This window comes from Carcharodon carcharias, chromosome 19 (genome assembly GCF_017639515.1).
Source record: "Carcharodon carcharias isolate sCarCar2 chromosome 19, sCarCar2.pri, whole genome shotgun sequence".
Lineage (NCBI taxonomy): Eukaryota > Metazoa > Chordata > Chondrichthyes > Lamniformes > Lamnidae > Carcharodon > Carcharodon carcharias.
Genome location: NC_054485.1, coordinates 34,240,545 through 34,254,498, shown reverse-complemented (window position 1 = coordinate 34,254,498; position 13,954 = coordinate 34,240,545). Strand labels below are relative to the sequence as shown.

The following is a 13,954-nucleotide window of genomic DNA, read 5'->3' as shown; positions in this document are numbered from 1 at the left end:
TATCTAAAAAGCTGCCTCCTTTTATTCCTAATACTATAGTCGCCAAAAATCTATGGTTCCACGAATGTATCACTTGAATGTATGACTACCCTTCTTTGTGAACCCAGACAGTGAATGCTTGTTCACACTTGGCACCACTCAGATCCACTATCAGACATGGGTCATTAGCATGTGGAATCAGGAACCTTGGTTTACTTTCCCTTCTCGAATCTGTGGGTACTGAGGCCAAATGTCACATTACTACAGCTGCCTTGGATGGCATCAGCTAATTCAGCACAGATCTGGGATCCAACAATCAACATATCAACCAGATGGCCTATTGGGAATGTGGCTCCAGGGGCCAAAATACTCCCAGTCTGCAGCCATAACTCACTTAAAACATACCAGCAGATTTTTCTGTCGGTTAGCTGTCCGAAGGAGAGAAGGATAGTTCTTCCAGTGTCCTGTCAAATATTTATCCCTCAACCACCATCACTAAAACAGATTATCTGGTTGTTCATCTCACTGCTCTTTGTATGACGTTGCTGTGGACAAATTGAAGATCACGTTCTCCACATTACAACAGTGACTTCATTTCAAAAACACTTTGTTGGTTGTGCAGTGCTTTGGGATCTGAAGTTGTGGAAAGCATTATATTAATGCAAGTCCCTTCTTTCTTTCAAGCCAATGTGTACATTGCCATTAATGGCATGGCAAAAACTGTCAAAAAAATGTGTTTTAACTGAAGTAAAGACCACAGTTCCTCTGATGGTGGGCTTTTGATCCTGAACCAGCCATTAGAAAAAAAACATGTTTCACCACACCTCTTCATAGTTGCTTAAAGTCTCTCAGCCCATTTCTCGCTACAATCACTGGAAAACCAGCTTTTAAATTGCAAAGAAAAAAGGTTTCAAAACTCTGCTGTATCATGGAAAACAGTAACTTGTGCCTTTGAGATAGCGAATCATACATTCAGTACTTTCTTTGGGAAGCTACACAAATACATAAAGTTAGGACTATGATGTATAGAAAAGGGTAACTTGTTTTTCTGTTAGTGAATAATAGAGCACCACAATGAGCAGCTCCTGTACCTTTCCATTAACTTCCATTTTAGGAGTCAGAGCACAGGCTTACCGGATTGCAGTCCTCAATCCGATATAGCTGTTCAGGGGTACACCGCTCCAGCACAGGTTCTAAGATTTCAAATGGCACTCCTCCAACTTCATGAATAGCTGCAAGGAAGCACAGCAAATACTGAGAAAAAAAAACACGAAACAACAAAGTACATGCAGGACCTTCTTGGAAGTAACACCACCTGAAGAGGAGCAACTCTGAGGAATTCCCTGGCCACAATAATGCAAAATGGTATAGATCAAAAAAGGTTAGAAGTTTGGGCCAAACCATTTCTCTAATAGCTGCAAAATGCCTCAACACCCAGGTTAAGGAAGGAGAAAAAAAAAATCAGACAGGATTCTTTCTAATGATCATTATCCAGTGGCCACTGCTAAAAAGTGCACTTGTGCAGATGTTAAATGATGATTGGACCAGACTCAAGAAATCTGCAACTACTCAATCTAGGTTCATATTAAAAGTGATTTTCACATTCAGACAAGGGTTCTGGAGGATGGCTAATATCCATGAAACCTTTCGCAGCCTGGGTCTTCCATGAAGCAGCATTTAGTTGGATTGCTGTCCTGCTCAAACCTTCCCTGTCTCAACACTGCTCTACATTTCTTGCTGAGTCTTCAGAGAACAAAAGTGCAGGACGCAGCATTCCTTGAAGAACTGCATTACAGTGTTGTAGAGTCAGGGGTGAGGGTGGTGTTTTGGGGGGGGGGGTGGAAGAAGAGAACACACCCCTTGTTACAGCACTAAATGCTGTATGGTAACTTTAAATGTCCAATAGGAATGTTAGTGAGTGGGAGAGGTGGAGTGTGGGTTGCGGGTAGTTGGGTTGGGTGGGTTAGTCAGATCGGGGGCTATTTAGGTGATGTAGGGATGAGTACTAGTCAGAGGGTGTAGTCAGTTTGGGTTGTGGGGATTAGTCGGGGTAGTCCGGTTGGTCAGGTAAGGGTGGGTAGTCAGGAGGTCAGAAGGTTAGTCGAGTCAGGGGGTAGCTGAGGGTTGGAGGCAATAGTTGGGGGGTCAGTTCCATAGTAACCAAGGAGTTAGGCTAAGTTTTAATCTAACATTTCTTGAGCAATTATTCAGGGAAGTATGTTGAAACTGTCCAAAGTCTCCAACTCTAGCAGAATCGGAGACGTTCGCAGAGGGTCCCAGGGAGCAGCAGATTTGCCCATCACAAGTTCAAACTCCCTGGGCAATTCCCACAAAGGTCAGTGTGTCTGGACTTCCGGGGTGGTGAAGGTGGATCCTGCCGCACACATCCGGTGTCTGACGAAAGGAATAAAGTTAACAAGTAATTATATCAAGGCTTTGAGAAAAGCAGAAAATGATAAATCTCCAATGATTGGAGTATTTCCAGTTTGCTCTGATGGCCCACAAGCAATATTAGCAAAGTGAGTTGAAGCACCAATGTACAGCCCTTACGAGTAACAGGCTTAGCCTGTATTATCCCTTCCAGCAAAGGATGTGTCCTACTGTAATAAAAACAAAATACTGTGGATGCTGGAGATCTCAAATAAAAACAGAGTCATATTGGGCTCAAAACATTAAACTCTGTATCTCTCTCTCCACAGATGCTGCCAAGCCTGTTGAGTTTTTCAGCACTCTGTTTATATTTGTGCGTCCTACTGTATTGATCAATAAACTATTTACAGAGAGTTAGAATGAAGTGTTTATGTCCTGCAATCCATATAAAATTCATAATGAAGTGCAAGGAAGGGTTGTAGTTTAGCTGTGCTGGAGTGACAGATCATGTAAACAATATTACACATTGACCAGTGTTTGTGCGACAAGAGCCTGTAAACTATGATTCTACATTCCTGCCTCCTTCAATCCCAGATACAGCAGGATTGCACACACCGCAATGTTTGTTCACAGCAGGATGCCACACACAGCAATGTTTGTACACATGTCGGACAGAAAGAACCTAGAATAATTCCTGGGCAACTACAGAACTGAGCCCACTGACTTGGTCTGACTACCCCTCTGACCCACCTACAACACCCCACTTATACATTCATTGACTAACCCATTAACTAACATTCTCATTGGACATTTAAACTTACTATACAGCAGTTAGTGTCCTAAAAAGAGGGTATGTCTCACCTTCCCCCGACATCACAGTCAGCATCTCCAAGAGATGCTGGGCTCTGCATTTGTGGAGAGGTGGGGCTTGGAAGACTCAGCAAGGAATGGGAGGCAGCATTGGGGTGTGGAAAAGCTCAAGCAGAGGGTCAATCCAATGATGGTTGCAGCTTCACGCAAGATCCAGGCCCTAATTTTATACTGTTCAGGCTCCCTTCCAAGAAGTGCAGAACCTCAGGCCTCAGACATTGCAAAGTTGAGGTCACTTTACCAAAAATGGTAGATATATTCAGTATGCTATTCAGCCAACTGTGGTAAAATTTGCTGACTGAGACCACATAAATGCAAAAACCAAGTCAAAGGATGCATACTCCAACAAGTCACCATATTCGGGCAAGGAATGGGTAAAGGGGAAGGGAAAAAGGTCACTCGAGGCTGGAATTCAGAAATATGACATTGGGGTGAGGAACTGAAATCCCAGCACCTGTGGAACCATATCATGGTTCCATAGCATGGGGCCAAAACACACAGAAGTGGGAAGAAAACCACTGGTCACAAAAGAGTCCACCAGTGCTGACATTTAATGTTTCCCCATGGTTAGAATACTTAATTACTTCTCAGTAAGAAAGTAGGGTAGTCCACAATGTGGACACCTTTACACTTATCTGTTGGAAGGCGCAAATCAATGTGCTGCATCATGGAGTAGTGTCAAAGATTTTTCAATCTTCTAAAGCACATCATGGTGTCATCAAACAGAAATCAGGTGCTTTCTAAGAAGGGGAGGGGCTGGGGGAGCAGGTCGTGGGGAAATAGGTGACAGACCATGAAACTAAATCTTGGTGACATGCTACAGACAGTACCTATAGTTTAGATGGGAAAAGTCTAAATTCAATTGTTATAAGCAGAGCGTCAAGCAACCCTGGAAGTCAACATGGAACTACTCTCTAAATAGGGAAAAAAAATCACTCCGTCGTAATGTATTTTGCATACACTAGCATATCCACACCTCTGATGATCATTCATGACTTACAATCCACGTTGTTTTGTAGAACTCGAATACATTGTTCATACAGTGACATCATCTTTGGGAGGTAGGCAGTCTTTGATCCAGAATACACCTGCATCTTTGAGTTAAACCGGCGACCAGTAAATCCCAGATCCCCCTCAGACAGAACAGATACAGCTACAACAGAAAAGAAAATGTGGGTTATTTCTGAAGCAGTTCAGGGAGTAAATTCTCATCAACTGCATTAAAGTACAGCAAGTCTCTCTACCCAGCCATATACATCCACCCCATGCATAAACACACCCAAAACACACAAATACCACACCACACAGCATCCCCCATCCACAACCACAAAACCCCACTCTTAAACACACTTACCCACACACACACACACACACACACTCTTCCACCCATGCGCACGCACACATCCGCACGCGCACACCCCCACACCTCCCCACACACACACCACACACACACACACACACCTCCCACACACACACCCACCCACACACACCTCCACACACACAAACCCACACCTCCCCACACACAAACCCACACCTCCCCACCTCGACACACCCCTCCCCACACACACACCTCCACACACCCACACACCTCCCCACCTCGACACACACCTCCACCTCCACACACACACACACAAACCTCCACACACACACACACCTCCACACACACACACACCTCCACACACACACACACACACACACACACCTCCACACACACACACACACACCACACACACACCACACACACCACACACAAACCACACACACACACACACACCACACACAAACCACACACACACACACAAACCACACACACACACACACCTCCACACACACACACACCTCCACACACACACACACCTCCCCATCTCCCTCCAAACACACACACACACCTCCCCACCTCCCTCCACACACACACCTCCCCACCTCCACACACACACACATCCCCACCTCCACACACACACACATCCCCACCTCCACACACACACACACACACACCTCCCCACCTCCACACACACACACACACACACCTCCCCACCTCCACACACACACACACCTCCCCACCTCCACACACACACATCCACACCTCCCCACACACACACACACACAATCACACCTACCCACACACACACACAACCACACCTCCCCACACACACACACACCACATCTCCCCACACACACACACACCTCCCCACACACACACACAACACCTCCCCACACACACAACACCTCCCCACACACACACACAACCACACCTCCCCACACACACACAACCACACCTCCCCACACACAACCACACCTCCCCACACACATACACACCACCACACCTCCACACACACATACACACCACCACACCTCCACACACACACACACCTCCACACACACAACCACACCTCCACACACACACCTCCCCACACACACACACACCTCCACACACCAACACACCTACACACCTACACACCCACACACTTCCACACCTCCCCACAACACTCCACACACACCTCCCCACCTCACTCCACACACACACACACCTCCCCACCTCCCTCCCCACACACACACACACACACACACACACATCCCTCCACACCTCCCCACACACACACACACACACACACCTCCCCACCGCCCCACACACACACACCTCCCCACACACACACACACTCCTCCACACACACACCCACACACACAAATACACACACACACCCCTCCACACACACACACCCCTCCAACACACACACACACGCCTCCACACACACACACACACACACACACACACACACACACACACACACCCTCCACACACACACCCTCCACACACACACACACACCCCTCCACACACACACACACCCCTCCACAAACACACACACACCCCTCCACACACACACCCCTCCACACACACACACACACACACACACACCCCTCCAACACACACACACAAACACACACACACACCCTCCACGCACACACACCCCTCCACACACACACACACACACCCCTCCACAAACACACAAACACCCCTCCACACACACACACACACACACACACACGCCCCTCCACGCACACACACACACACACCCCTCCACACACACACACACACACCCCTCCACACACACACACCCCTCCACACACACACACCCCTCCACACACACACCCCCCTCCACACACACACACACACCCCTCCACACACACACACACACCCCTCCACACACACACACATACCCCCCTCCACACACACACACACACCCCCCTCCACACACACACACACACCCCCCTCCACACACACACACACCCCCCCCTCCACACACACACACACACCCCTCCACACACACACACACACCCCTCCACACACACACACACACCCCTCCACACACACACACACACCCCTCCACACACACACACACCCCTCCACACACACACACACCCCCCCTCCACACACACACACACCCCCCCCACACACACACACACACCCCCCCCTCCACACACACACCCCTCCACACACACACACACACCCCTCCACACACACACACACACACCCCTCCACACACACACACACACCCCTCCACACACACACACACCCCTCCACACACACACACACCCCCCCCTCCACACACACACACACCCCCCCCCCACACACACACACACCCCCCCCTCCACACACCCCCCCCTCCACACACCCCCCCCTCCACACACACCCCCCCTCCACACACACACACCCCTCCACACACACACACACACCCCTCCACACACACACACACACACCCCTCCACACACACACACACACACCCCTCCACACACACACACCCCTCCACACACACACACCCCTCCACACACACACACCCCTCCACACACACACACACAACCCCCTCCACACACACACACACAACCCCCTCCACACACACACACCCCTCCACACACCCCCACACACACCCCTCCACACACCCCCACACACACACACACACACCCCCACACACACACACACACACCCCTCCACACACACACACCCCTCCACACACACACACCCCTCCACACACACACACACACAACCCCCTACACACACACAACCCCCTCCACACACACACACCCCTCCACACACACACACCCCTCCACACACACACACACACACACACACACCCCTCCACACACCCCCACACACACACACACACCCCTCCACACACACACACCCCTCCACACACACACACCCCTCCACACACACACACCCCTCCACACACACACCCCTCCACACAAACACACACACCCCTCCACACACACACACACACACACACCCCTCCACACACACACACACACACACACCCCCCTCCACACACACACACACACACACCCCTCCACACACACACACACCCCTCCACACACACAGACACCACTCCACACACACACACACCCCTCCACACACACACACACCCCTCCACACACACACACACCCCTCCACACACACACACACCCCTCCACACACACACACACACCCCTCCACACACACACCCCTCCACACACACACACCCCTCCACACACACACACCCCTCCACACACACACACACCTCCACACACACACACACCCCTCCACAGACACACACACACCCCTCCACACACACACACACAGACCCCTCCACACACACACACACACACACACACACACCCTCCACACACACACACACACCCCCTCCACACACACACACCTCCCCACACACACACACCTCCCCACACACACACACACAACCACAGCTTCCCACACACACACACAACCACACGTCCCCACACACACACACAACCACACCTCCCCACACACACACACCACACCTCCCCACACACACACAACCACACCTCCCCACACACACACACAACCACACCTCCCCACACACACACACCACACCTCCCCACACACACACACCACACCTCCCCACACACACACACAACCGCACCTCCCCACACACACACACAACCGCACCTCCCCACACACACACACAACCGCACCTCCCCACACACACACACAACCGCACCTCCACACACACACACACAACCGCACCTCCACACACACACACACAACCGCACCTCCCCACACACACACACACAACCGCACCTCCCCACACACAACCACACCTCCCCACACACAACCACACCTCCCCACACACAACCACACCTCCCCACACACAACCACACCTCCCCACACACAACCACACCTCCCCACACACATACACACACACACCTCCACACACACATACACACCACCACACCTCCACACACACAACCACACCTCCACACACACACACAACCACACCTCCACACACACAAACCCACACCTCCACACACACACACCTCCACACACCAACACACCTACGCACCTCCACACCTCCGCACACACACCCCTCCACGCACACACACCCCTCCACACACACACTCACACCCCTCCACACACACACTCACACCCCTCCACACACACACAAACACACACACACTCCCCTCCACACACACACACACACACCCCTCCACAAACACACACACACACCCCTCCACACACACACACCACTCCACACACACACACCACTCCACACACACACACACCCCCCTCCACACACACACACACCCCCTCCACACACACACACACCCCCTCCACACACACACACACCCCCTCCACACACACACACACCCCCTCCACACACACACACACCCCCTCCACACACACACACACCCCCTCCACACACACACACACACACACACACACACACTCACTCCCCTCCACACACACACACACCCCTCCACACACACACACACCCCTCCACACACACACACACACACACACACACCACTCCACACACACCCCTCCACACACACACACACAACCCTCCACACACACACACACAACCCTCCACACACCCACACACACCTCCCCACCTCACTCCACACACACACACACACACCTCCCCACCTCCCTCCCCACACACACACACACCCTTCCACACCTCCCACACCCACACACACCTCCCCACCTCCCCACACACACACACCTCCCCACCTCCCCACACACACACACACCTCCCCACACACACACACACACCTCCCCACACACACACACACACACACCTCCCCACACACACACACACACACACACCTCCCCACACACACACACACACACACCTCCCCACACACACACACACACACACACACCTCCCCACACACACACACACACACCTCCCCACACACACACACACACCTCCCCACACACACACACACACCTCCCCACACACACACACACACCTCCCCACACACACACACACACCTCCCCACACACACACACACCTCCCCACACACACACACACCTCCCCACACACACACACACACCTCCAAACACACACACCCCTCCACACACACACACACCTCCCCACACACACACCTCCCCACACACACACCTCCCCACACACACACCTCCCCACACACACACAAACACCTCCGCACACACACACACACCCCTCCCCACACACACACACACCCCTCCCCACACACACACTTCCACACACACACCTATACACCTCCACACACACACACACACCTCCCCACACACACACACACCTCCCCACACACACACACACACCTCCCCACACACACCTCCCCACACACACACCTCCCCACACACACACCTCCCCACACACACACCTCCCCACACACACACCTCCCCACACACACACCTCCCCACACACACACCTCCCCACACACACACAAACACCTCAGCACACACACACAAACACCTCCGCACACACACACAAACACCTCCGCACACACACACACACCCCTCCCCACACACACACACACCCCTCCCCACACACACACTTCCACACACACACCTACACACCTCCACACACACACCTCCCCACACACACACACACACCTCCCCACACACACACACACACCTCCCCACACACACACACACACACCTCCCCACACACACACACACACACCTCCCCACACACACACACACACCTCCCCACACACACACACACCTCCCCACACACACACACACACACCTCCCCACACACACACACACACACCTCCCCACACACACACACACACATCTCCCCACACACACACACACACATCTCCCCACACACACACACACACCTCCCCACACACACACACACACACCTCCCCACACACACACACACACACCTCCCCACACACACACACACACACACCTCCACACACCTCCACACACACACCTCCACACACACACACACACACACACACCTCCCCACACACACACACACACCTCCCCACACACACACACACCTCCCCACACACACACACACACCTCCCCACACACACACACACACCTCCCCACACACACACACACACCTCCCCACACACACACACACACCTCCCCACACACACACACACTCCTCCCCACAAACACACACACTCCTCCCCACAAACACTCCGCCCCACCTCCACACACTCCGCCCCACCTCCACACACTCCGCCCCACCTCCACACACTCCGCCCCACCTCCACACACAAACACCTCCATACACACACACACACACGCACACACACAGCCCTCCACACACACGCCCCTCCACACACACACACACACGCGCCTCCACACACACACACACACGCCCCTCCACACACACACACACACACGCCCCTCCACACACACACACGCCCCTCCACACACACACACGCCCCTCCACACACACACACGCCCCTCCACACACACACACGCCCCTCCACACACACACACACGCGCCCCTCCACACACACACACGCCCCTCCACACACACACACGCCCCTCCACACACACACACGCCCCTCCACACACACACACGCCCCTCCACACACACACACACACACTCCTCCACACACACAAACGCCCCTCCACACACACACACACCCCTCCACACACACACACACACACACTCCTCCACACACACAAACACCCCTCCACACACACACACACCCCTCCACACACACACACACCCCTCCACACACACAAACACACACACACCCCTCCACACACACACAAACACCCCTCCACACACACACACACACACCCCTCCACACACACACACACACCCCTCCACACACACACACACACCCCTCCACACACACACACACACACCACTCCACACACACACGCCTCCACACACACACACACACACACCCCTCCACACACACATAACCCCCTCCACACACACACACACACACACCACTCCACACACACACACACACACCCCTCCACACACACACACACACCCCTCCACACTCCTACCCCTCCACACACACACACACACACCCCTCCACACACACACACACACCCCTCCACACACACACACACACCCCTCCACACACACACACCCCTCCACACACACACACCCCTCCACACACACACCCCTCCACACACACACAACCCTACACACACACACAACCCTACACACACACACAACCCTACACACACCCCTCCACACACACCCCCCTCCACACACACACACACTCCCCTCCACACACACAAACACTCCCCTCCACACACATAAACACTCCCCTCCACACACACACACCCCTCCACACACACACACCCCTCCACACACACACACACACCCCTCCACACACACAAACACACACCCCCCTCCACACACACACACACTCCCCTCCACACACACACACCCCTCCACACACACACAACCCCGACACACACACCCCTCCGCACACACACCCCTCCACGCACACACACCCCTCCACACACACACTCACACCCCTCCACACACACACAAACACACACACACTCCCCTTCACACACACACACTCCCCTCCACACACACACACACCCCTCCACAAACACACACACACACCACTCCACACACACACACCACTCCACACACACACACCACTCCACACACGCACACACACCCCTCCACACACACACACACCCCCCTCCACACACACACACACCCCCTCCCCACACACACACACCCCTCCCCACACACACACACACCCCTTCCCACACACACACACACACCTCCCCACACACACACACACCTCCCCACACACACACACACCTCCCCACACACACACACCTCCCCACACACACACACACACACCTCCCCACACACACACACACACACCTCCCCACAAACACACACACACCTCCCCACAAACACTCCGCCCCACCTCCACACACTCCGCCCCACCTCCACACACTCCGCCCCACCTCCACACACTCCGCCCCACCTCCACACACTCCGCCCCACCTCCACACACTCCGCCCCACCTCCACACACTCCGCCCCACCTCCACACACTCCGCCCCACCTCCACACACTCCGCCCCACCTCCACACACTCCGCCCCACCTCCACACACTCCGCCCCACCTCCACACACTCCGCCCCACCTCCACACACTCCGCCCCACCTCCACACACTCCGCCCCACCTCCACACACTCCGCCCCACCTCCACACACTCCGCCCCACCTCCACACACTCCGCCCCACCTCCACACACTCCGCCCCACCTCCACACACTCCGCCCCACCTCCACACACTCCGCCCCACCTCCACACACTCCGCCCCACCTCCACACACTCCGCCCCACCTCCACACACTCCGCCCCACCTCCACACACTCCGCCCCACCTCCACACACTCCGCCCCACCTCCACACACTCCGCCCCACCTCCACACACTCCGCCCCACCTCCACACACTCCGCCCCACCTCCACACACTCCGCCCCACCTCCACACACTCCGCCCCACCTCCACACACTCCGCCCCACCTCCACACACTCCGCCCCACCTCCACACACTCCGCCCCACCTCCACACACTCCGCCCCACCTCCACACACTCCGCCCCACCTCCACACACTCCGCCCCACCTCCACACACTCCGCCCCACCTCCACACACTCCGCCCCACCTCCACACACTCCGCCCCACCTCCACACACTCCGCCCCACCTCCACACACTCCGCCCCACCTCCACACACTCCGCCCCACCTCCACACACTCCGCCCCACCTCCACACACTCCGCCCCACCTCCACACACAAACACCTCCATACACACACACACACACACGCACACACACAGCCCTCCACACACACGCGCCTCCACACACACAAACACACACACACGCCCCTCCACACACACAAACACACGCCCCTGCACACACACACACGCCCCTCCACACACACACACGCCCCTCCACACATACACACGCCCCTCCACACATACACACGCCCCTCCACACATACACACGCCCCTCCACACACACACACCCTTCCAAACACACACACACGCCCTTCCACACACACACACGCTCCTCCACACACACACACGCCCCTCCACACACACACACACGCCCCTCCACACACACACACGCCCCTCCACACACACACACGCCCCTCCACACACACACACGCCCCTCCACACACACACACACACACTCCTCCACACACACAAACACCCCTCCACACACACAAACACCCCTCCACACACACACACACCCCTCCACACACACACACACCCCTCCACACACACAAACACACACACACCCCTCCACACACACAAACACACACACACCCCTCCACACACACACAAACACCCCTCCACACACACACAAACACCCCTCCACACACACACAAACACCCCTCCACACACACACACACACACCCCTCCACACACACACACACACCCCTCCACACACACACACACACACACACACACACACACACACACACACAC

General features: G+C 54.5%; 1 protein-coding gene across 1 annotated transcript in view; it reads right to left on the bottom strand.

The window, feature by feature from the left end:
• eloa (elongin A) overlaps positions 1-13,954 on the bottom strand; it is a 66,557-nt gene that overhangs the window by 7,297 nt on the left and 45,306 nt on the right. Inside the window, exons 6-7 of the mRNA XM_041212777.1 lie at positions 4,220-4,372; positions 1,114-1,211 (exon numbers count right to left, since the gene is read on the bottom strand). Of these exons, the coding sequence (XP_041068711.1) occupies positions 1,114-1,211; positions 4,220-4,372 (251 nt within the window). The remainder of the gene's footprint in view (positions 1-1,113; positions 1,212-4,219; positions 4,373-13,954) is intronic.